The following is a 26,717-nucleotide window of genomic DNA, read 5'->3' on the forward strand; positions in this document are numbered from 1 at the left end:
TATAAAAAAGAAATGGCATCAGGGTCCCCCCCCCCTTTGTAGTCAAGTGCATTTTAGCCACAAAGATCCCAACAAGAGAGTGGAAGGAAACTTAGACGAGGCTTTGTTTGACTCCGTGTAGCGACAACAAGAGAAACAAAACTACCTATTTGTAACGGACGTGCTGCCATTGCCCTCCGCATTGAGCGCCTACCTATTGAAATCTTTACGTCCGGACAATGGGAGAACGGCTAAAATTACCCTCTTGGGTCCTGGGCGGGCAAGATTCCTGAGCCCCTATCCCCGCCCTCATCCCATCCTCCTCCAGCCCGGGCCTGGCTGGGCTCCCCCTTCCCCTGTCCTGGTCGCCTTCTCCCCGTGCGCGCCGCCTGCACCTGTGCCCGGAGGGCCCCGCCCCGCCCCCCGGGTCCGCAGCCCCTCGGCAGCGCAGCCCCAGACCCGCTCGGCCCCGGCTTGGCGGCCACCACGGTAGAAGTTAGTGGGGGGAATGCCAGGGCCGGTGCTGCTCGGGTCCTGGGAACTCGGCGTGGGAGGAAGTTTGTGAGTGCGGCCCTGAAGTCACCTCTTGTGCAGTGCCATGGGATGCCAGGAAGTTGAAACTACCCTCCCCCAGGGCCTGCACTTTTGAGCGTCCTTCTGGTTCTCTTTCCTTCACCAGCCAGCATTTGAAACCCGCACAGCTGAAATCCTTCTTTGGGGGAGGCTAAGGAGAGTGGGGAGAGGGGCAGAGTATGAGCATCCCCTTTGCAGCGACTGGAGACAGACTTGGGGGAGATGTGGCTGGGGAGAGAACAAGCTCTGGTGTCCTGGGCCAAGAGCTGAGGTGCACAGGGAAATGGCAGTTTCCCACCGGCCCTGCTTGTCCTCAGCTCTGGAGTCGGCCGCAAGGTCAGAGCAGAGTTTATTTTTAAGAACAGGGCAAGGTACGTGGAAGCCGGGGTTTCGCGGACAGACGTCCGGGTCTCCTAACTTCCAGTCGGGACAGTGTGAGGAGCGAGTGAGAGTGGTGGCACCTGCACAGGGGAGGGCGGGGGCGAAGAGCGGACTAAGGGGGACGCACTGGAGGAGCTGGAGTTGGGGAAGTGCTGCGGGTGCGCGGGAGAACAATGACACCAACCCCGGCACTGCCCGCTTCCAGAAATACTAGTTGGACCGTCGCCCTGAACCACCCACTCTGCCCTGCCCCACCCCCCACCCCACAGCCGCCTCCGGCGCCCCTTCCTCATTTCCCTAGTCTGCACCAAAAAGTAAATCAATATTAAGTTTAAAGAAAAAACCCACGTAGTCTTAGGGCTGTTTACCCACTTCCTTCGAAAAGGCGTGTGGTGTGACCTGTTGCTGCGAGAGGGGATACAAAGGTTTCTCAGTGGCTGGCAGGCTGGCTCTGGGAGCCGCCTCCCCCTCCTCTGCCTCCCCCTCCTCCCCCCGCCTCCCCCGCGCGGCGGCGGCGCGGCAGGCCCCGCCCCCTTTCATGCAAAACCCGGCGGCGAGGCCGGGCTCGAGTGGAGGAGCCGCCGCGCGCTGATTGGTCGCTGGAAACCCATTTATTCCCTGACAGCCCCCGTCACATGGATGGTTGTCTATTAACTTGTTCAAAAAAGTATCAGGAGTTGTCAAGGCAGGGAAGAGAGTGTTTGCAAAAGGGGGAAAGTAGTTTGCTGCCTCTTTAAGACTAGGACTGAGAGAAAGAAGAGGAGACAGAAAGAAAGGGAGAGAAGTTTGAGCCCCAGGCTTAAGCCTTTCCAAAAAAATAATAACAACAATCATCGGCGGCGGCAGGATCGACCAGAGGAGGAGGAGGGAAGCGCTTTTTTTGATCCTGATTCCAGTTTGCCTCTCTCTCTTTTTTTCCCCCAAATTATTCTTCGTCTGATTTTCCGCGCGGAGCCCTGCGCTCCCGACACCCCCGCCCGCCTCCCCTCCTCTCCCCCCGCCCGCGGGCCCCCCAAAGTCCCGGCCGGGCCGAGGGTCGGCGGCCGCCGGCGGGCCGGGCCCGCGCACAGCGCCCGCATGTACAACATGATGGAGACGGAGCTGAAGCCGCCGGGCCCGCAGCAAACTTCGGGGGGCGGCGGCGGCGGCGGCAACTCCACCGCGGCGGCGGCGGGCGGCAACCAGAAGAACAGCCCGGACCGCGTCAAGCGGCCCATGAATGCCTTCATGGTGTGGTCCCGCGGGCAGCGGCGCAAGATGGCCCAGGAAAACCCCAAGATGCATAACTCGGAGATCAGCAAGCGCCTGGGCGCCGAGTGGAAACTTTTGTCGGAGACGGAGAAACGGCCTTTCATCGACGAGGCCAAGCGGCTGCGAGCCCTGCACATGAAGGAGCACCCGGATTATAAATACCGGCCCCGGCGGAAAACCAAGACGCTCATGAAGAAGGATAAGTACACGCTGCCCGGCGGGCTGCTGGCCCCCGGCGGCAACAGCATGGCGAGCGGGGTCGGGGTGGGCGCCGGCCTGGGCGCGGGCGTGAATCAGCGCATGGACAGTTACGCGCACATGAACGGCTGGAGCAATGGCAGCTACAGCATGATGCAGGACCAGCTGGGCTACCCGCAGCACCCGGGCCTCAATGCTCACGGCGCCGCGCAGATGCAGCCCATGCACCGCTACGACGTGAGCGCCCTGCAGTACAACTCCATGACCAGCTCGCAGACCTACATGAACGGCTCGCCCACCTACAGCATGTCCTACTCACAGCAGGGCACCCCTGGCATGGCTCTGGGCTCCATGGGTTCGGTGGTCAAGTCCGAGGCCAGCTCCAGCCCCCCTGTGGTTACCTCTTCCTCCCACTCCAGGGCGCCCTGCCAGGCCGGGGACCTCCGGGACATGATCAGCATGTACCTCCCCGGCGCCGAGGTGCCGGAACCCGCCGCCCCCAGCAGACTTCACATGTCTCAGCACTACCAGAGCGGCCCGGTGCCCGGCACGGCCATTAACGGCACACTGCCCCTCTCGCACATGTGAGGGCCGGACAGCGAACTGGAGGAGGGAGAGATTCTCAAGAAAACGAGGGAAATGGGAGGGGTGCAAAAAAGGAGAATACGAAACAGCATGGAGAAAAACCCGGTACGCTTAAAAAAAAGAAAAGAAAAGAATCCCATCGCCCGCAGCAGATGACAGCTGCGGAGGAGAACAGCAACCCCGTCACACACAAAACCCGCCACGCCGGCAAGAAAACTTTTATGAGAGAGATCCTGGACTTCTTTTTGGGGGACTATTTTTGTACAGAGTAAACCGGGGGTGGGCTGGGGAGGGAGGGGGGAATGGACCTTGTATAGATCTGGAGGAAAGAAAGCTACGCAAAACTTTTTAAAAGTTCTAGTGGTACGGTAGGAGCTTTGCAGAAAGTTTGCAAAAATCTTTACCAATAATATTTAGAGCTAGTCTCCAAGCGACGAAAAAAATGTTTTAATATTTGCAAGCAACTTTTGTACAGTATTTATCGAGATAAACATGGCAATCAAAATGTCCATTGTTTATAAGCTGAGAATTTGCCAATATTTTTCAAGGAGAGGCTTCTGCTGAATTTTGATTGTGCAGCTGAAATTTGGGACAGTTGCAAACGTGGAGAGAAGAAAATTATTCAATTTGGACATTTTAATTGTTTAAAAATTGTACAAAAGGAAAAAATAGAATAAGTACTGGCAAAAACCATCTCTGTGGTCTTGTTTAAAAGGGCAAAAGTTTTAGATTGTACTAAATTTTTTTAACTCACTGTTAAAAGCAAAAATGGCCATGCAGGTTGACATCGTTGGTAATTTATAATAGCTTTTGTTCAATCCCAACTTTCCATTTTGTTCAGATAAAAAAAAAAACCATGAAATTACTGTGTTTGAAATATTTTCTTATGGTTTGTAATATTTCTGTAAATTTATTGTGATATTTTAAGGTTTCCCTCCTTATTTTCCGTAGTTGTATTTTAAAAGATTCGGCTCTGTATTATTTGAATCAGTCTGCCGAGAATCCATGTATATATATTTGAACTAATATCATCCTTATAACAGGTACATTTTCAACTTAAGTTTTTACTCCATTATGCACAGTTTGAGATAAATAAATTTTTGAAATATGGACACTGAAATTATGCTTGAGTCTTTCATTTATTCGGATAACACTGTGATTATACATAACTTCCCTGGGGAATTATAATACTGTGCTCCGCCAAGAAAGCGAAATACCCAGAAATACCAAAAACCTCGGTATTACTCGTCCAGCCTCATGTGCTAACGTTAACTACAAAAAAGAAATGGCTGGATGATTAATAAGTACTCTGGAAAAATTGAAATGCTTCTGTCATTTCTAAAATAGAAGCTAGATACTTATATTGTAATCCACCCCCTCTTTTCTAGGCAGCATGAATAAGCATGATGGGGACTTATACTTAAACTGATTTATGCCACTTGTTGCCAGAAAGGATTCAATTCTGAAATTTTTCATGTAGTTTAGCAGATGGAGTATTGAGCCAAATCAGTACCAGGTTGGCTGGTTTTGTTTTCATTTTCTTCACAGCACAATGGTCCTTTGAAACCTAGTTACTGGGGAAAATGATGCTTCTTGTATCAGAGTAATTGCAAACTAGACATGCAAAGTGTTCATCTGCTGGGTGGGTGTTTGGATTACTCTGGCCCTGCTATTGTCTGAGAGGAAACAAGTGGTTTGCTTTCTTTGTTCCTGGACTTCATAAACTTTCTCCTCTACATTTTCCTGTTTAGGGGCAAGGGGAAGCAAAGAACGGCTTGCAGAACTCTCCGACTTATCACGGACATAGTTTCTTTTTTATTATTATTTATTTTCTTTTTTCCTTCTCTCTCCCTCCCCGAATTCCATTTCTTAAATTGGCAGCGCGGGTCCAAGCCTGTAGCCCCAAATCGGATAATCTCTGCAGCTGATAACAAGCAAAACAGAAGCCAGGCAACAGCCATATTAAAGAAGAAAATCAACTCTGAGGTAGATATTTTACTTTGTCCGGTCTAATCACATTTGGAGATGATTATGCTTTTGATCTGTTAACAATGTTTTACTACCGTAGTAGAGAAGTAGGGGGAGGGGAAAAGGGTGGAGAAACAAGATTGGATTTGCTGTCTTCTTTTGCCCTAGGAAAGGTAAAGAAAGGCTGTAGTTGTCCTCGGTGAGAGCGGAGAAGTTGGGAAATCACCTTGGTCTTTGAATTAGCGATGCTTCTGCATCACAGCCGACCCTCGTTTGGGGGCAGCCGGGGAAACTGACCTAGTCAGGGACTTTCCTTCTTTATTTACTACTTGCTTCGCTCGTCTTACCCCACCCATGGGGACCAGGAACCAAGAGTCCGGCATTCTTAAGAGTACGGGTTAGCTACTCACAATTTCAAGAGCTTGTCGTATCAACTTGCTACAACTTTGGAGAAGTTGGAATCCGGCAGCGCCTCGCGCCCTTGAGTAAAGTGCCCGCTTCAGCCACTAAGTTAGCTCATCCCTTGGGCTTGCAGGCTCCCTTCCCAAGAAAGTTATTTCTTTCTCGTGATGTTGCTAATGTTAGTTCTGGGCTGAACTGAGGATATCCCATATTATTGTACTTTTCATTTATTGTGGATTGCTCAGAGTTTTGAGCTGACAGTTTTCTCACATTGGTTTTTACTTATTACTTCTTTATCCTCATTTTTAGGGCAACATTATACTGGGAAGGGACAATTATTCCAGTTACCAATTCTAAGCGAGGCATTTCCCCCCTAATTAATGCAGAGACTCTAAAAGAATTTCCCCTGGCCTGGCTAGCCATTGTAATGCATATACGGATTATTCACGTGGTAATGAGCACATTGGCCAGTTCTTGCTCACACATACGCATAAAAGAAACTTTGAATAAAAATCCAAATGATCGTGCTGGGGAAATGAGGAGGATATTCCTGGAATTTGAGTCAATCAGCTATATAAAATGTATATATTTGAAAAATAGAGATATATTAGAAATATGTCTAGGGGTTTAGGGTAATTGCACTGCTCTGACCTCCTATTTGGGGGAGGAGGGGAAGCCCACAGGATAAGACTAACAGGCAACTTTTGCAAAATACTCAGGTTCAAATATATTGCCAAAGGAAAGAGCACAATATTTTGGGAAGTTGAACTAGCTTTGAATAATTGTCACTGTCTCCATAAAGCAGGAGAATGTCCATTCCCCCTCCCATCCCTCCATACTTCTAAACCAAATAGTTGGAAATGGAAGCCAAAATATTTTGCTTGCAAATATAAATGCTTTTGATAAACTGCGTCTGAGAAAAATGATAGATACATAACTCATGCCATCATTCATTTCATTGGGTTAAATGTGTACCTCAAAAATATCATTGTATGGCTAGATTAATATTAAACATATAACATTTTAATATATTCGACTAACCAAAAAAATAATAATAATGTGATTTTCACAGGAAGGGCAGTTAATCCATAAACTTGCCCAGAGATGGATATCTCATGGTTCTGAAGATAGTTGTAGAGTGTTTACATGTTTTCTTGGGATATTATTCTGCTTAATGAAATCACTTAATTTCCAGTCCAAGGGAGTGAATTTAACTGTTTTGTTAACCTGATACACAGAACAGAAACGTGCAAAAGGATGAGATTATTGTTTCTTCTCTTTGCAATTTTTCCTCTCCCCAAACTCGCCCCCCCCACTTTAAATAAAGAGCGTTAAAATATTTTGCTGAGCTGTAGTAGATTAGCAAGGTTTCTTGCCAATGCTGGGAAGCTGGTATTACAGACTGTCCCAGGGGGAAATGGCTCACATTAACCACTAAATGAATATTTGACAAGGGCTCATTCGGAGGTATTATTACTATAAACGTGTCCCTACTGGACTTTTCAAGGGTCAAAGAGCAACGCTTCAATTAATTATTTAGACTGCTAGTAGATTTGGTTGTAATAGCTGTACTTATTTCTAGAAACCGACACATTCTTACAGGAGGAAAATCTCAGGAGAATCTTCTCATCAGCAACACCTTGGATTAAAATACATATAGAGCCCTCGCATTCTAAAGCTGACTTTTTCATAAAACCTTTTCCTGGGGTGGGGAGGAGCTTTGTCAGGTTATATTCTTTTGTGTTTCATTAAGCGTTTTTGTTTTAAAAGAAAAACAAGAACATAATAATTTATCTTAATTTCCACATGATGTCTGACAAGGTCTTTTAGGGATTTACAATTTGAAGGGAAAGGGAAGGGTGTTTATTTATAACCTTTGCCTTTTCTAAGTAGACATGTCACAGGATTGCAGAGACTACGAAGGCCCTGAATTTAGACAGGGTACACATTCCTGTTTACCAATAATACTCACTCTTTAAAATGGAAGGCCCCATAGGCCAGGTACTCTCAGTTCTAGTAGTCTCAAAGTTGGGGTACAAAGTAGTCCCTTCTCCTCCCTCCCTACCTATTGGTCTGAAGCTGCAAGGTGCAGTGGGAGGGTGAATGTTCCATTTCTGCCCTGTCATAAGTTCCTATGTGGCCCTAGGTAAAATGGTAAGGGAATGATTTTGAGGGTAAGATTCCTTGACAATAATATACATTGAATGAATAAGAGATAAGCTGCAAAAGGTGGGGGGAGTGGGAAACAGTAATTACAAACCCAATTCATTCAGCTTTTCAGAACTTTTGTTGTGGGAGCTCCATTGACAGAGTTTTGAGCTGACAGTTTTCTCACATTATAAAGGACTGATCAGCGCCTCAGGGGGACAAGAAATACCGCTTAACTGCATAGTGATGGGGTCTTCATTTAGAACCATTACAAGAAGAAAATTAAACAGTGCCTTTGTGTGCACAAGGTTTACTTTTCAACTGCTAACAGTTTATAGCTAACTGCTCTGAGATTGAAGTTTGACTATGGTTTGATCACCTGCTGATTGGCACTGCTTATTTATTTATTTATCTGTTATAATTAAGAGAGCTTTCTATCTGCTCCCCTCCTTTATGTCTTGGTCTTAGAGAATTTTTAAAAACAGGTTCTCATATTTTTCTTTGTGGAAGGAGTTTTCTTTGCCACGAGCTTTAGCAGAGACTTGAGTTCACATTCCCCACTTCCCCCCCCCAACCCACCCCTGCATTATTGCCTTCAAATAATTTGCATTTCATTCTCTGGAATTTTTTTTTCTTTCCTGTCTTTCTTTTTTGTCTTTTTCCTACTGTATTTCCTTGCTCTCAGAGTTGAGGCTACTTTTCAGGTTGTAAGTGAGTGTGGGAACAAGGGTTGATTTATTTCTTTGCATTGCTTTTTTTTTTTTTTTTTTTTTAACCTAAGTGGGAAGAGGCTGGCTGGATTTCCCTATGGACCTCACCTATGAAGTGAACCCCTTAACGAAGTGGGGGGGGGGAGACTCTGACCTTTACTATGAAAATATGGATGAAGTCCAGAGGGACATATCCTCCAGAGCTCTACATAGAGTAAGACGCTGTAGAAGAGCTTTCCAAAGACAGGCAAGTTGCCTAACCAGAGAATTGGTTTACTGTCTTTCATAGTTATTTTCTATTTAAAACTCTCCTGGAAATCTGCTGTCTGATACCACCAAAGGGGACTTATAACCTCCTCTGTTCCATCTGACTATGCTGGCTAAATTGCAATTTTTGTTTTCAGTTTGTATATTTTGCTTCTGTGGCCTTTATAAAATAATGGACTTGACTTTCCTTTTTTTGATTAGGGAGACTTCTCTTGGGAAGGGTAGAGTATTAAGATTTCTCAGGGCAGAGAATTCTCTTTCTGTACTGCAAGTTCAGATGGATTTTTATATTTTGGTATAATTATGATATTTCTAATTCCTTAAGCGCTATGCTCAGTTCCTCTCCTAAAGCAAATATAGAACGTCCTCTCAATTCTGGACGCAAAGATATTCGCTGCTTCCAGGCGGTTGAACTTGAGATGCTTGCTCTACTTCGCAAAGAAGTGTCAGGTGATTTAAAAGTCGGAGCAGTCATTCGTTGTACTCCCCTCGTCTGCCTGCAAGTACAGAATGAATTGTGCACAGTTTTATATAGATTCCAGCTCTTTGAACTATCTTTTGCCTCCTTCTCCCGTCTTCAGCGCGGGGCTGTGAGCTCGCCAGCCTCCCACGGCTGCCTCGGGGAGCACGCGGCGCCCAGTGGCCAGGGACGCCCGGGCACATCCAGGCCGCTGACAGGCGCCCCGCGGTGGACCTGACGTCACCATGGCCCTGGCCACGGCCCCACAGGGCTCTGGGGAAGGTGCTGTGTGGGGCTTGAGTTCTCTCTGCCCTAACGGCCCTGCATTCCGTCTCCCTCAGCCTTACTCATCCAGGTCGGACAAGTCTAGAAAGTGTCGGGTGTGGGGCCCTAGCTGTTCCACAATCCTCGACCTCCCCCACCCGGCCCAGCGCTCCCCACATTGACCTCGTGACCCCGAGATGTCTGCAGGTTTTAAACTTCCCACGTCAGCTCGTCCACCCCAATCCTGCCTTCCTCTGGCCTCTCACCCTAGTGCTTTTAAGAGGTTGCTTGTCCCTGTCTGTGATCAAGCCTCAGGATCAAGTGATTTCTCTCGGGTCCTCCCAGAGCAGAGGCCGCGGATTCGCGGAGCAACTGGGGATCCCCGGAATGTTGGGGCTCTCTGGAAGCAGAGCAGGTAGCGAGGAGAAGAGCAGATTCCTCGCCTGCAGATTTGTAAAACGGGGATAAGCTGTAGATACCTCAAAGAAAACGGGTAGAAACCATCGGACACAAAACAGGCTTCCTTGCGAAACATAACTTCTCTCCCTCTCCAGCAGAAGTGGGTGGGAGGGAAGGCAAGCAGGGCTCATGGTGGACTCCAGAGCCTGAGACAGAACCCCTGGCCTTTCCCTCGGTGCGGGTTCTGGCGCTGAACTCGGCCCTGTTCACGCCCTTCCTACTTCTGCAGTGCTCTTTCTGGTGTGAGGTTTGCCTAGGAAGTTATCTGGCAAACTTGCCATCCCCGGGTATCCTTCTGAAGGGAGGGATCCCGGCATTCTGGGCAGAAGCAGCCCCCCACCCGGAGAAGGCAGAAAAATAATTACTGCATTAAAAGGAGCAGTGAATTCTTCCCGAGGGCGCTTATCGCCGGCGGCCAGGCCGGAGGGGACTGCGCCCCCACCCCGCCTCGTGACGTCAGGGCCTGCGGGCCTCCGGGACCGGGATTCTGAGCGTTCCAGGAAGGGTGAGATCCAGACGCTGGGGGCGAGGCCCCTGCAGCCAGGGGCTCCGTCTCCACTACCCTGCTCCAGTTTTCGGGGCACCCCAGAACCTAACTACACACAGAAGTGGCCACAGGGTGTAGTCACACACATCCCTGTCACAGGAACTTCCTTCTTCCATATATGAAGTTGTCTGATTTGCTAGTTAAAATTTGTTATGGGATCTGAGCTGTTTTAGTTGTGCTTCTGTTTGTTTTGTTTTTGGACGTTAAACAAATTATAGAAAGACTTTCTAAAGCGCCCTGTAGCTTCATTTGGACCCGCGTAGCTTTCAGCAGGCATGTAAGAACTGTGCTTGGAGTTTTCTGGTTCTGGGATTGGGCGATGGTTGGGACAGTTCTGACTTACCATCGCTGTGCCATCTCTGTTTTCTCTTTCCTTCACATTCCTAATAATTTGTATAGCTTTTAATAATCTTTTTAGAAGCAAGTATTGCTCAGAGAACTTCTTTGAAACGTGATTTAAGTTGCAGATAAGAACAAGACTCTTGGTCAGTGAAATGTAAAAGGGATAAAATTATTGTTTTGGTAGAAAGCACCCAGGCTTTTCCAGGAGATGCACTTCCCAAGTTTTCTTTCCAACCCTCAAATCAATGGAATTCATTGAATGTCCTTCCAATGGGAAGGATCCTGGAAATTAGGCCTTATGTTCTGCTATTGGTCCAGGATCTCACAGAGTAACGACTTAGTGAGAATTAGCCAGTATTTTGCATGCAGTTACTTTGGGATCAGCTCACATCCAGGTCGATTTGACTATCACACTTAACAGCTCCAATCTGGGTTATTGCATAACATTATAGTTTAACCAGTCTGGAGTACTGAGTGGCAAACCTGTCCTCTCCTTCTCAAGGTCCTCAGCCTCTGTTTCTCCTTCCTCCCACTTCCAAGGAAACTATCTTAAAATCAAGTTTTCCTGTGAGAGTTTGTTTACCCCAACTTCTGTTAAACTGGACTAACACTCTCTCATCAGCTTTCTAAACACTCTCTCATCAGCTTTGTGAAATGGTGCAAAAACATCTTGGAATCCAAGATGGCAAAATAAACTTGAACATATGGGGAGAAGACTGTGTTGTTAAGATATTGATTTAAATGTTTAACTCACACTTCAGCCTCAATGCTTCCCTCACTCTCCGATCTTGCTTGCCTCCGTTGCTGCTCCTGGGGCTTGGGTGCCCCCACCTCTATAGCAAACTGGTTGGATCCCTGGCATAAATTATGAATGCATATCAACCAGGCTCTTCTGATAAGATCAATCAGAGGTTTGACTCTTTTGCAAATTTTTGCTTTTATTCCCATTGAAAAACTTCTCCCTGCCTCATGCTGCTGTGTCTTTCTACCAAACTTAATATTCTCATATAAACTACAGAGACATGTTCTTGATTGGAAAGATCAGGTAATTCACGCCCCCCCCCCCCAAGCCTTACAAGTTAAAGGATACAAAATATTTCATGGTTAGTTGTATGAGCTTCCAAATTAGCTGCATATAAAGTATTTTAAGATTTTTTTTTTTTTTTTTTTTTGGCTGTCACTGGCTGGCAATACTCATTTTGTGTGTGTGTGTTGGTTTGAAAAGCAGGAAGAAATGTAATGAATTGAGTGCTGTCAGAGATGTCTTCTGTTTGAACAATCTGCGATGGGCTGAATGGCAGGGACTCCCTCACCCAGTGCAGGTGCAGTAGAGCTGGGGAAGGGGGAGGGGGGCTCCCTCTGTTCAGTCAAAAAGCACCATTCTCCACAATAGACCACACACTGACAGCCAGCGTGACATCAACTCACACTTTCATACTTTTCCCCCCATCCATAGTTCTGAGTTCACAAAGTGGCCATACAGTAGCCTTGCTTAGGTTCCTTTAATGAACATTTTGTGGCTCCTATGACCAACATTGAAATCTGCAGAGCCCTGGGAGGAACAAATAGATTTTTAATCATGAGTTCCAGGCCAAAATGTATAGCTATAGATATTAAAAGTAAGCTGGTCTCTGCACTCTCCCAATCGGTTTTCAGATCATCTGGGGCCCAGAACCACCCCAGATGATCTGAAAACTCCAAATCCTTCTAAGACTTCTCAGGTCCCAAGACACTGTTTTCCACATCCTGAGAGAGATCAAACAGCAAGCACGAATTTCATGTATTTATTTAAATTTAAGAGGACCTCTAGTATTTTATTATGCTGCATGAGAGGGTTAATCCTGCAAATGAACGGACATTAATCTTGTGGAGTGGAGTTCTGTCCCTTTTGAATTGGTTTTACTGGGAATAAGGGGTACGGAGAAAAAGGAAAGGGGTTAGTAAAGACAGCAACTGTTTTAAAACTCCACACAAAGATGGGACCACTTTTTGGCCACCCTGCTGCTATAAGAAACAGACCTTCGAAGATTTTGCTTTACATTTGTTTAAACCCAGGCCTTGGTGCCTCAACTTTTAAACGGAATAAGTCACCACTAGAGAAACTATTCTAGTCAATCTTTTTATCAGCTGCCCCCACTCCTCACTGCCCCCACCTTCTTCCCTACTTCTTAGTCTGGTATCTGAACTTTTTAGCTGAAAGAAGGAGGAGCAAGGACCCTGCCAGCGAGGACAGTTGTCTCTCACTGCCACCGCCTGGCCTGGCTAGACCCCCACAGCCTTGCCACTGACAGATTCCCACTCCCCCACCTTACTTGCTGGAGCATGGTGCCTAACAAAATCGCTCCCTGCTTGCTATTAAAAAATAAAAAAATAATATATATATATATAGCTGTATACGTATTTCATGGTAACATAGGTAAATCTCCTAGAACAGCGGTCACAACCCTCCCTCTCTCTCACCACCCAGCTACCCCTCATGGGGTGGAGGGGCCCAGGATCTAGCAGACAGGGTCCAGAGGCTAGAGGACTTATTTGATGGTCAGGACAAGTAAAGGATAAATTCCTTAAAACTTCAAATAACACAAGAAGAGATGGTAAGACTTCTGAGAAGAGCTCCTGTGACTAGGAGTCGCCCGGTGGCCTGCGCTGAGTATGCCTAAGGCGCCTACTAAAGTCAGGCTCCAAGGAGAGGCATCCCCCGCCCCTCGACCCACAGCCCGCCGCCGCTACTTGATAGCTGACGCATCTTCCGGCCGGTACACACCCACAATTAATCTTTCTTATTAAAGCCTCCATTCTGTACCCAAGGGGCGACTCAAACCTATTTAGATTTCCTTGGTTGGCTGCACAAATTTAAGTGGGCAAAGAGTTATAAACCTAATAACAGAGGGCGAAAGAGTGATTTGAGTAGAGAAGACGCAAGATTCACTAGAGTTGTAAGGATGCTGCGGGCCTTGCCCACCCCGGGCCTCTACCTCCGGGAGCACGCCAGGCTCCGAGTGAGGCAGTGACCCTCATGCACCACACACAACGTGCGTGCACACACCTGCACCCTACCCCTTGCTCGCAGGGTCACTTGCATGGAGATTGTCTCTTCAGGATTTCTCATAGAGCCCTCCCAGAAAAGCAGAATTCTCAGAGCATCCCGAACCAGGAAACTTGCAGGGAACCAGGAAGATTTGCACTGTTTGGGATTAATTGAGAATAATTAACACTGGAGACCGTTAATCACCACTTTGCTGCTCTAGCCCTCCTTTCGGGTCTGCGGCGTCTGCCTCCTTCTCTCCCGCCGCCGGCGCGGGGAAGCTGGGGAAAGTAAAGACGTCGCGGTAGCTGTCACCCAGTTCGGCGGTACTTTTTTAAACGCTCGCATATTGTTTGATTACTAATTCGAGTTAATATGATCTTTATGGCAACATAACAGTGGATAATTGGCCTTTTTTTCTGAACAACAATGTAAATCACAATCGCTTTATTATTTAATAACGTCAAACGCTTCGTTGGATTGGCCCCGACCGAGAAGACCTTTTCTTTCTAGACAGTGTTGTGGAGGAAGAACAATGAAGATCTAATTGTGGAGATTTCATAAGTTGGCTCCCGTAAATGAACAGCTTAGATATGGAAGTTCCAGCAGATGTGGGCACTATTCGCCGTAGAAACTCTACCCCCCACCCCCAGATCCATAGTCCAAACGCTCTATTGGAGGTTTTTTGTGGTGGTGGTGGTGGTCCTTACATCCTAGCAACCACCTCAAGTTTCCAGTAGTAATTAAAGCTTTTACGGGGCTTGCTCTTCAGCCCTTTCTATTGCCGATTTAGCATTAAGGCATTAAGTCCACACACCAAATTAGCGCAACTCCCAAACAGGCACAACCACTGATGCCCGCCTTCCCTCACTTCGGACGCTGAACACCGAGAGCCCCGGCCTGGGGCTTTTTTTTTTTTTTTTTAGTCTTACTTTGTTTTGATTTCATTTTCAAAATGGACTCAACTATCTCAGTGCCTTAGAATATACATGTTTCAGGCAGAGTTTTGCAAGGGACACGAGCCATTATTTTGCAAATGACTGGAGGAGCAGACAAAACCCAGAGACCCCTCGAATTCAGACGACAATGCTTAGAAGGAACGGGTCCCCGCTGCTCGAATGAAAGATTAATTACATTTGCCCCCACAGCCCTATTTCTAACGGTCTCTATCGCAGCTTTTGCCGTCACTGGAGGACTGCTGTCTTTGGGGGTCTTCAGACTTCGGAGTCCTTTGCAAATGGAGAGCCCCCATTATTTGGAATTCGGGTCAAGGAGAAAGACTCGGAGCCTACAGCAATTTTTGTTTTTGCGTGTGCCCGCCTCTCCATTTTATTCAACTTCCCCTGCCTGTCGGGAAGCAGGACAATTCGCTACCCACTCCCCCGCCCTCCACCCAGCTTCTAAGATAAACAGGAGGTGCGAAGCGCCTCGCCTGCACGCGCGCCCTCGGGGGCCCCCTCTCTCTGCGACCCCCTGCTCACCGACCTTGCAGCTGTCCCCAGACCAGACCTGTGTGGAGACATCCTTCTTTTCCCTTCCCACCTGCGTTTTAAAAATAAGACATTGACCGTTCTAGGGTAATGGTCACATTTTCAGCTCTCCAGGCCACTTCCCAGTTTCTTCTTCGTCCACTCTATTCCTTTCTGAGGACCGAAAAAGTATTGGGGAAAGGCTGAAGAATTGGAGAAAGCAGTGAATTTTCAAAACTTACTCCCCACTCTCCACCATCACCTTTTAAAGAAGTAGTTTACCACAAGGAGTGCATTGGGGAAACTTTCCCTAACAGGAGTTGGGCGCAGTGTTATTCTTCTCCATGGGTCTGCTGGCCTTCCCGCCCCCACTGGACAATGCGCGCTTTGAGGCTCGGTGGCCTCCAGGCAGCGGGAGACGAGGGTACTGGGCAGCCTTCCTCCAAGGGGCCCGCAGCTGGGGGAGCGCCAGGCACAGAGCAGGGGCGGGGAGGCGGGCCACGCAGGAAGGAAAACCATAAAAGTACCATTTTTCCCCCTAGCCCGGCACAGAGGCAGGCTTTGAGGACATAGGGGCAGGGCAGCTGGGGCGGGGTGGGGGGTGAGAGATTCTGCGTTTTGTTTCTTTCTTTTACTCTCTCCACCCCCTGCCATCTAAACATTTTATTTTGGCGCAGAATTATGCACCCTAGGTTTTCCAACCCCCTCGCCCTCGCACTTGGTAACCTGGGCTTTGGTTAACAATATCTCAACCCGCGAGTTTAACGCTCAGAACCCTCTCCAGGCCCCAGCGGCAGTCTTCTCGGCGCTCCCCCCACCGCCAACACCAGCCCTCGAATTGCGGCGCCCCAGGAAAAGCCCCTGGTTAGGTACTCTGGCACACCACTTTCTACTTTGGGTTTTTTCTCCCAGAGAAAGCACCACCACCCTCATCCTCTCCAGGCAGCCTTTAGGAGAAGACCTCTGAGATCAGCAGATGACCTCAGATGGTTACCATATTGGTGGAAGGGTGTGTCTGGGGTTTTAAAGCGTATACGAAATGGGGCGTCAGGGCCACGTGCTGTGCCTTCGAAAAGCCGCCGCGGGCCCTGCTCTTCAGTGTTGCGGAAGCCGAGGCTGGCGTGGAGGGGGCGCTGAAACCACGGGCGGGCGGCAGATCTGGCCGCCGCGCTGAGTGAAGCGAATTATCTGGAGCGTGTTTGATCTGGGGCTGCACAGTCAGCTTCTGCTTTATTTGTTTGTTTGTAATCTCATATTTAGCAAGCCGGGACGGTGGCAGCGAGGGAGAAAGGAAGGAATGGAGGAGGGGGCTTCGCGGTAACCACACCCCTTCCTAATGAGTTAATTTCCATATTTGCGCCTCCCGCGTGTAGCGCCCTCTTTTCCCTGACACTACAGTGCTGTTGCGTCTTGCGCAACGCAGACACCTCCACTCCGCACTGAAACGAAAAAGCTCATGGTAAGAGCAGAAAATTGGTCTATTGATACATTCGCGCCGAGCGTTGATCTCGGCATCACCGGCAGCCGGTTAATTCCCCTACCACAGCCTCCCTGTGGGTCTCACGCTGATTGTCCAGGGTTTGCAGACACTCAGGCAGACAGAAACCCACACAGCCCCCGCCCTTCCCTGCTTCCAGCTGTCCGGCTCTCACGTCTCTTTCTTTTTGCCCAATTCCGTATTTTTTTCCTCCTCAAGGTGAGGGCAGTGAGAGCAGTGAGGGCAGGGTCGGCACAGAGAGGGGGGAAATAATCTCAAACGAATGAATCAAAAGTGAAAGTTTCAAGCGAAATACCGGCCCTGCTGGAGTAAATGCTGCCTCGCACTCAGCGGAGGCCCGAGTGTGGGTACCGAAGAGAGGATGGAGGGAAACTGAGGTCGTGCGGTTGTGTCCATAGTCTGGGTCGGTTAAAAGTTGTAGAAGAGAGCGAAGAAGTTTCGGGAGAGCTCTCAAAAAACTCAAGGCGGGTTTCAGCTGCTTCTAACCTGGTTTCCTATACATTTTTGTGGTGAGTCCGCTCAGGAAATTGACGAAAGAAACAGACTGTTACAATTGCTGGCCGCCCCCTGCCCCCACCCCACCCTGCTTACTTCGCGGCGCATTAGGATGTGGGCTCGGGCTTGAGCTCCAAAATAGCTTGCTTGTCAATTGCGAGCTGTGGCAATATCAAAGTGAGCTGTCCCAAGCAACTCTTGTCTAGAAGCTGGGAAGAAGCTTAAGCAGCTCTCTTTAATGATGATTTGTAGCTCGGCGAGGGGCACGGACCGCAAACACCCCGCAGGTGTGTGCCGTAACACCACCATCCGGACTTGAATGTAGATTACTCTGGCGAACGTTTGATCGGCCCTTTGAAACCCTTTACAATTGCCTGTGACGAACGGCCAGTCTCAGTTTTGCTCTGAATAATGCCTTGAGGGTAAGTCCTCCGGGCTTTTAAAGAGCTCTAGTATTTTTTTTTTTTTAGAAGAAAAAGAAAAACGTTCGATTTTAGTTTAGACCTCGCCAACTTTTAGTTGCTAACAGGCATCTCTCCAGCCAGTCAATGCTTAATGACCGTTACCTTTGCTGTCTTCCCAGAAGCCAGACGTGTATGTAATGTAGGCGGACACGTGGTATATATAGTACCTAGGTGTATACACACTGGGTTAATAAGAAGAACAAAGGTATTCACTTCACCTCCTTTAGTTTCAAACCACCTTGTCTGTTTCTAGATGTTTTCATGGGTATATAAACATGCATTATTAACACTATTGTTAATCTTGTCTTAATGCTTTCTCTGTTCTCTATAAATTAAATCTATGCAATGGGAGTTTAACTTAAACATTAAAGCTTTCCAAAGTAAAACTCTGGAGTTTAACTCCCCCCACCAACACCTCCGCACCAACTCCCATCACTAATATGAAAAAGGTGGTGTTCAACCTTTAATATTTACTTATAGTATTTACCTAAGGGGAGGAAAATGAACTTTTGTCTGAAACGTACAACAAGCGGCACTTTGATTTGAGAAAATAAATGTTGACAATTGCAAGGGCTTATCAAACTAGGATGGGGGCGGGGGGAAGAAGTTCAGTAAGGATTAAAGGCCCATTCCTGCCACTTCAGACTACAAAGGGTTACACATAAATAAGTGCGGAATTTGCCTATTGCAAAAGTTTTCTTGGTGCTTTCTAAATCACAACAGGGGAGGGGGAAAGCTGTCGTTTATTATCCAGCTCTGAGCAGGAGCAGACCCCAGTACCAAGGGGCTCTTAGCTTTGGCCGGCAGAAGAGGGGTAGCCTTTCAACAGCAGCCCCCTTTGTTCTCCTGATCTCTTTCCCAATTTCAAGCTTCACTTGCACATCCCAAGTTTGTGTGTTAATGACGCTATTACCATCTGGCTCGCCCTACTTTCCAAAAGATATAAATCTCCCAGCTCCATTGCCCGCATTATCATTTAAGTGCCACCATAGCCAGAAGAAAAAGATGCTTTCAAGACTCCAGATTCTCTTGCACCGACTACCTCTGGCATGGTTCTTCCACTATATTTATAGACTATACATTGAGGGTGGGAGTGCTCCTTGAGAGACCTGATTTCCCAAGAGTTATTCCTCCAAACCAAATAAGACATGCTAGTGGGTAGAAGAAAGGCATCAAATCAATTTACCCTTAAAACATTTTTGTTTTGTTCACAGCAAGCAGAATAGTTGAACAGTATGTGCCAACATACTTGTGCCTTACTCTCTCTCTCTCTCTTAGGTTTGTAAAAGTTTCAGTGCAAGTCCCAGACATTCAAGATGTGCGGCTCTTCAACCCTATTTTGAGCGGGAGAATAGATTTGTCTCTCTATAGGAGTGGGGGCAGGGGTGAAGGGAGATAAAAAGAGTCCTGTGAAGCAACTTTCGGGAGCTGGGCGTCCCTTCTAAACCCTCACTCTTAACAGTGGCTGTATAGATGTGTAGATGTTGTATGATTTACACACTTCTAGCTGTAGATCTCGATCCACCTCTCTCTTTCGATTCTTTCCTGGGCAAAGTAATCGGTGATTTGCGTGTTTTGAGCACAAAAGCTGAGAAAATACAACAAAAGGAGTTGGGCTGGCTTGTGCATGGCTCCACAATGACTCCATTTATCTGGCCAGGTCCTAGTGAATAGAGCAGAGCAGAGTCTGCCTCTGAACGCGTGGGCTTTTGGTTCAGGCCTCTCGCTGATTTGAACGGCTAATTCTCCTTTGCCAGCTTCTGAACTGTTTGTGCTCCTGGTCCATCATATGGGGGTGCGCCTCTCTCCTTGTAATGCCTGCTCTTCTTCCCAGGGTTACCTTCACAGAGGTGAGTTCCACTAAGAGAATCCAACCCAACAGGTTGGAAAAAGAATTGGAAAAGAGAACTTCCCAGGATACTGAGAGAAGCTCTTAAAAACAGCAGGATTGTAGCCATCGACCCCCTCCCCTTAAAAACATCTTGCCAGACAAAGAAAGCATCTTTAAGGAAAAAGACATTCCTTCTGGGATTAAAAAAAAATCACTTATAATGTATTTCTAATACTTTGTATGAACTGAGCACAGAAGGAGCCCAAAAGAGTCATTAATTTATAGCACACTGGTATCACTGTTTGTGTGCAAAAGCCACATTTTTCTTTCAAGTTCACTTTCCTGCTTTTTACCCCCAAATTCAAAAGAGATCTTGTTTAGAAATTTGTATCCATACTTTTTCCTTTTGAGAACATTATCAAGTTGATATGAACAAATTGCAGAGGATATACCATTTAAGTAAGATGCACTTTTAATCACTGATCATTAAAATGGTTATGTTAAATATACTCAATTACATGCATGACTTAACTCTAACAGTACTTCCATTCTCCCGGCTGCTCACGTATTCCTTAACGATAGTCTGCGGTAGAAACTTGATTATGCTGAATCCATACATTTCGATGGATTTCATCAGCCTAATTAATGCCTCAGTGTGGTCCCGGTGTCTGAATAAACCCTTTACTATCGTTGGAGGTTAAAGGCAGTGTTGGAATGTAGAAGGTTTTTCTTTCTGAGTTACTTGTGGGGTTCTCCGGGATCCCACTGAACAAGGCAGGTATGAGTTGTTAGACTATGTAAAACAAGAAAACCCATCCAAATGGCAGCAAAATAAGGCTAATTCTTCATCCTTACTTCCACATTAGTACTTTTGGATTCCATAGACAATCTCCAAATATTTATTTAGTAAAGTGGAAACTACCACCTCTCTGTTATATCTTAAACTATAATGAAAAAACGGGTTGAAAAAAGATTTAGAACTAACGGCAAATATATTTTGTTTCACTCATCCAAGCTGTCCCTGCTCCTTCCCTTACTCCGATTCCCTAACTTTTAGTCTTCTCCCCACCCCCCATTTCCACTCTCATTTTTCCCAAGGAAGCACTCACAGCTGCCTGTAGTCATGAGACACTGAAGTCTTCCCACTTGCTGGTGACTACATTCTGTCTTTTCAGGTGTAAATTAACATCTGAATCCATCCCAACCTACTGACCCCTACTACCACCATTCCTTTCTGCAGAGTTGCCCCTGATCTGCTTCTCCGCAACTGGCAGGACAGAATTCAAATTTCCCAAACCCCATGCCCCAGTAGAAAAGGCAAGTTTGTATTGCCTGTGAAAGAAGTCTTGATGTTTGTCTATGTCTAATAAGACAACTGTGGAAGAATATCTTTTAAGACACATGTTCTTGGTGGTCAGGAAAGAAGTGAGCAGGAAGAGGAAGAAAAAGGAGTTGGAAGTATCTTGATTCTTTTTTTTTTTTTTTTTTTTTGAGACAGAGCCTCAAGCTGTCCCCCTGGGTAGAGTGCTGTAGCATCACAGCTCACAGCAACCTCCAACTCCTGGGCTCAAGTGAGTCTCCTGCTTCCACCTCCCAAGTAGCTGGGACTACCGGCATCCACAACAACGCCCGGCCATTTTTTGGTAGCTGCCATCATTGTTGTTTGGCGGGCCCAGGCTGGATTCAAACCCGCCAGCTCAGGTGTATGTGGCTGGCGCCTTAGCCACTTGAGCCTCAGGCGCCGAGCCAGTATCTTGATTCTTTACAAAATATCCCAGTTCTGTCTTTAAGACTGGGAGGATAAAGTTTCACCCAGCAGTACTTCCTACGGGCAGGAGACCCACTGATACTGACCCAGACCTTAGTTGCAGCAGGACAACATTGTACCTCAACACTGATCGGATGGAACTGGAAGGATTTCAGAAATATAAGCAAATTACCTTCTTGGAACTTTGTACTTGTTATGCTAATATAATGACTTCTGTAGTAAAGATGTATTTTTATTTTCTTATTTATATATATATATATATGTTTTTCTTTTTTTGAGACAGAGTTTCAATTTGTCACCCTTGGTAGAGTGCCATGGCATTATAGCTCACAGCAATCTCAAACGCTTGGGCTCAAGAGATCCTCTTGCCTCAGTTTTTCTATTTTTCCTAGAGCCAGGGTCTCACTCTTGCTCAGGCTGGTCTCAAACTCCTGAGCTTAGGCAATCCACCTGCTTCAGCCTCCCAGACTGCTAGAATTACAGATGTGAGCCACTGATCCTGGCCTAAAGATGTATCTTTTAATAATGGTTCATGTAATGATAGACGTTGGATAGAAGAGAGAAATATTCCAGGATTGGTAGCACAGTACTCCTGGCAACACTCTGGGTCATATAACCAGATAAATGGAGATTCAGATATATTTCTAAAGGTAAGCTGAGAATAAGCTCAGGGGCCTACACAGCAAAGCAGATGCTGGCATGTAGACTCTTGCAAGGGTTAAGATGCTCTTGCAGCCCTCACCTGTCTCTCAGACCTAGTGGAGTGGCAGCACCGTGCATGACTCAGTCCTTTGGGGTGAGTGCCTAGGGAAAGAAGAAAAACAGAGTTTCATAAATACTACTTGGAGCAGTTATCTCTGAATCACGGTTTCTACTCTGGTGAGGTCAGATGGCAGAGGGTAAGGAACAGCACAGTGTGTCCCTTTACTATGTGATTGAGAATTCAGGCAAATCCTTGAATTTCAGTATTTAAATTTTTTTAAATTTCTAAATGTTAATTAAGAGAGTACAAGTGTTTTTATTACATGGATAACTTGTGTAATGCTTAATTCAGGGCTTTTGATGTGCCCATCACCAGAAGTGTTTGTGGGACCAAATAGGTTCAAATCTGCAGCCTTCTTACGTGATTTAGATCCTGAGAGGCAAAGACAAGACAGTTTAATGGGCTGGGCGAGGTGGCTCACATCTGTAATCCCAGCACTCTGGGAGGCTGAAGCAGGTGGGTTGCCTGAGCTCAGGATTTTGAGACGAGCCTGAGCAAGAGTGAGACCCCGGCTCTGGGAAAAATAGAAAAACTGAGACGAGACAAGAGGATCTCTTGAGCCCAAGAGTTTGAGGTTGCTGTGAGCTGTGACACCATGGCAGTCTACCAAGGGTGACAGAGTGAGACTCTGTCTCAAAAAAAAAGGAAGATAGTTTAATAGAGTATATTAAAAAAAAAAAAAAGATAAAACCAAACTTTTCAGTGTTCCGGCTGGATGAGATCCAGTCATTTCCCATAACTGTAAACAAGGCAAATTCACACGCTGATCAAGTATCCAAGGAGTGAGCTCTTTTCACCCTTCATTTGTTCTTGCTGGACATCAAGAGCTTTGTCACCCCCAGCCTGATTCTTACCCACCTCTACCTCCACAAGTGATAGTTGGTTCAGAAATAAGTATCTTGGTTCCTGGAGGGGCCTGGCCTCCTTCTGTGTGAAACACGTTCCCAACTTCAGAGAAGCCTGTGAACTATAGTAATGGATAAACAAGGCCGTGTTAAGAGTCCTGTTTGGGGCTAGAGCAAGGTTGCCAAGAAAGAGTCTCACTGAGCTTGGGGCTTCTGAAATACTATGGAATGAGGCTGATTTGAGATGTTGGCTTTTTATAACCGTTAGGTTGTCCCATTTTCTTCCAGAGTTGAATAGGGGCAAAATACCTGGTTTGATGCCATGGTTCCCTGATGACAAGTGAACTAATTAGAGGCCGTGTTTCTTAGTTCAGCCCTAGGATCGTACTTAGTAATGGTAGATGCGGGAAATGCAGACTCCAACAGCCTTCATTTTAGAAAACACAAATTTTATACATCCCTGCTTTGACGTTATAGGCTGAATTTGTGTCACCTAGGTTGCTACTGTCTGCCTTCCCTCTGGCACTTTTCTTTATAGACAGGTCCATGTAGGCAAAGGGTAACTGTAATAATTAATACACTGACTCTCTGACAGAGCAAAATCATGAATCAGAGAATATTTTTACCTTTGGTTTATAAATGATTCATAGTATGCCAAGGTCATGAGCCTTCTTAGCAAGATTCTTCTGAGATAAATCAAGATGTTTATTACATAATCTAATCTGCCAAAGTGGGATAGGTTTTAGGGTAGTCTGCCCAGTAACATTTTTTTTTCTAATGTCCTCAGTGAAATAAGTTGTTGAGTTGAGAGCGGCAGAGTGTTGTAGCCCAGATAAGTGAGATATACATGGGGCTGCGTCATCCTCTTGCTCCTGAGTGATACGGCAGCATTTGCCTCTGGCACTTCCCAGAGGCACTTCCCTGAGAGCACAACGAGAAACAGTCGCGTGGAGGCAGAGGAACGGCTGGCTGTCATTTTGCGGGTTCATATTTTTTATAATCACTTATCATTCGGCTACCTTTGAGCTGAAGGATTAATACACTGCAGAAATCCTGATCATATTGATAGAGATGATTCAAAGAATAGGTTGGGAACTTGCTGGGCATTTACTTTCAAAAAAAAAAAATTCAAGCCAGCATTTTTCATTGGTTTAGGGGAGAAAACACCTAATTTGAAATTCTGTTATAAGCCCTATGACAACAAACAAACTTAAAGGAGCTGAAACAGCTTTGAATCCCCAGTCTCAATAAGCTGGCTCTTACACCACTTGTTTATGGAAGAAAAAAACGGCAACACCTGGTCTCTAACAAGAAGAAAGGCCCATTGGAAGAATCTCAGCCATTCTCAGCAGGTCAGATCTCCCCAGTTCTTAGAGAACACAGTATTTAAAGCCTTCTGGGTAGTTCTGGTCTCCTGTCATCCAAACAGCACACTTTCAAACTCAGAAATGCCAGATCATGTTATTTCTGTGGCAGAGGGTTGCTTAGGGTCTGTGACAGCTGAGTTTTTCCTATTGATTATGTGACAATGCAGTTCATTTACAGAGTTCATAGAAATGAGAAAAGCCTCCAGTTTAACAAGAAGACCTTTAATTCAAGTGCTGGGTTGTATTTAAATGCAGAAATCAAAATTCAAGTTGGAAAAAGTGGAAGAGTGAATTAAATTTTGAACCCACACTTTTGTAACTAAATCAACCTCCTAGGATGGTGGTGACTGATAATTTAATTTAAAGCCTTATGATTGGGTAACTGGATTTGTAAACCAGGCAAGGAATCATATCGTACATAGAAAATGCATAATTAAATCAATGTATGTGTTTAAAATTGCTCTTAAATTTAAAACGCAGAGTGAGTCTAAATCAAGAAAGACACACCAAAGACAACTCGTGTGTGTGTGTGTGTGTGTGTGTGTGTGTGTCACAGTGGGGGTGAGGGGATGTGATTACAGAAGCACTAACATGCAAACACCTTGAAAGACCTTTTTCAGATTTATCTCAAGTTTTTAAATGATTTAACATGCATGCGTTCTTCAGATGCATCCACAGGTTAAAGCATTATTTTTGTCTTGAGTGTCAATTCCTAATAATTTGCTCAGCCACGGAACATAGTCATACCAAAGTAACTAGATGTTCGACACATTCCAGAGGCCCAGGATCCAAACCAATGAAAGCCTGAGTAATGTAGCTGCAAATCGAGGGTGCTTGAGACCACAGACACCTGCACCCACAAGGGTTAATTGGAGGAGAGGGAAGGGAGATATTTCTAAGTTTCTCTGTGCAGTTTGTGTGAGTGACCAGTTTGAGCAACAGGGAGAAAGGGAGCCAGAACGAGAGCTGCAGGCTGGCGCCCTGCAGTCCCCACGCCGACTACATTCCCTTGTAGGGGACACTACTGGGGAACTGCCACTGGGGCTGTGGCCTGCGCCCTGCCCGCCCAGCCGCCATTCCTTCTTGCATCTGCTTCCTTATTGCCTGGAAGCATCCAGCCTGTCGAGGAGATGATTATCGACAATTTGTCAGCCTGAATTTGTCGCTGACAATAACTTTTGTGAAGTCTCACTCTCAGGCACTTGACTGTGAGGATTAGGAAACGGGTGGAAGGAGGACCTTCTCCTGTGGCTGGCTCTTCTTGTTTAGACATGGTCCAGCAGGCAGAAGCAGGAAAAGGAGCTTTAGTCTGTAGTCACTCCAGTGTGGATCCAGATGGGAAAATGGTTCCTTCTGCAACACTCTCCCCTCCTCTCCAGGGCCCTTCACAGCCCTCCTGTCTACATCGTGGCCGTGTTCTCCCTGAAGGGTGATTGTGTGTCCCCTCTCACCCTCACATCCCTCATCCCTCAAAACGGTTTGTGTTGGCCAAGAGCAGTGGCTCACGCCTGTAACCCCAGCACTCTAGGAGGCCAAGGCAGGTGGATTACTTGAGCTCAGGAGTTCAAGACCAGCCTCAGGAGGCTGAGGCATGATGATGGCTTGAGCCCAAGAGTTTGAGGTTGCTGTGAGCTATGACACCACGGCACTCTACCAAGAGTGACAAGTGAGACTCTGTCTCAAAAAAGAAAAAAGTTTATGTTCTTGGGCCCACACAATTCACTCAAACAACCTGGGTGTAGATTTTACTTTTGTTCTGGTTTGCCTTTTGTTTTCTGTCTGTGCAGGGGGGATGACTCTGAAATGTCCAGGACCAATGTCAAAGTTGAAACCTTTTTGTCACTTCTCTCCCCTTGGTCTCTGTGGGATGTGGTGGCCAAGACGCAGGCCTGTCCTTAGGGCAGGGCCCCTGGGGCAGCTGCTGTGAGGCAGCTGCAGTGCCTCACCCTTCTCTTCTGACAGTCATTAAAATTCAATTTCAACATTTCTGTCTTTAACAATTTCCTAAGGGGCCTCTGAAGGATGCCAAAAGGGTGGGCCTCTTTTCAAGCTGCAGGGTGGTGGCAGCAGGCAGGCACCGGTCAACGGTCCCAGGCTGTGCTGTTCTAACTGTAGTCCTGTGGACAGTGCCTAGGATGGAGTGCGCAGAGAGAACTGCTCTGGGAAGGTGTGAAGGGCCGACCAAGAAGTGCCAAGACCACCAGCTCCTCCGGGGTCGGGACTGCCCCTGAAGCCCAGCCTTCCTGGTCCTGAGGGAGGACTGGATTATAAACCCAAGGTTCCGTCTCATCCCTTCATCTTGATTCCTCACTCACTCTCGTCTCTCGGCTCAGCTCACTGACCTCCCAACCTTGATTCTACAAGAAAAAATGCTTTGTATATCTGGAAGTTTCCTTCTACCGGGAACTTTGCCTTAACACCTCTTTTCACTGTGTGTAGAGACGTCTGCTACTGGGCAGATGTTCTGCAAATGTACTCCTCAGAGTAGTTTTCCTTTTTCTTATTTATTTTTTGACACAGAATCTTACTCTGTTGCCCAGGCTACCTCAAACTCCTGTGATCAAGTGATCCTCTTGCCTCAGCCTCCCAAGTCTCAGAGACTAGAGGCGTGAGCAACACACCCAGCCAGTTTTTCATTTCCTTCCTGCCTGCCTTCTT

The 26,717-nt window shown here is 46.7% G+C and overlaps 1 protein-coding gene across 1 annotated transcript; it reads left to right on the top strand.

Moving 5' to 3' along the window:
* The first annotated feature begins 1,576 nt into the window (after positions 1-1,576).
* SOX2 (SRY-box 2) lies at positions 1,577-3,079 on the top strand. Its single transcript, XM_003800094.2, has one exon. The coding sequence runs from the start codon at positions 2,011-2,013 to the stop codon at positions 2,968-2,970; it is 960 nt and encodes a 319-aa protein (XP_003800142.1). The 5' UTR covers positions 1,577-2,010; the 3' UTR covers positions 2,971-3,079.
* Positions 3,080-26,717: the final 23,638 nt, after the last annotated feature.

Source organism: Otolemur garnettii, unplaced genomic scaffold (assembly GCF_000181295.1).
Source record: "Otolemur garnettii isolate 467f Iridium unplaced genomic scaffold, OtoGar3 scaffold00166, whole genome shotgun sequence".
NCBI lineage: Eukaryota > Metazoa > Chordata > Mammalia > Primates > Galagidae > Otolemur > Otolemur garnettii.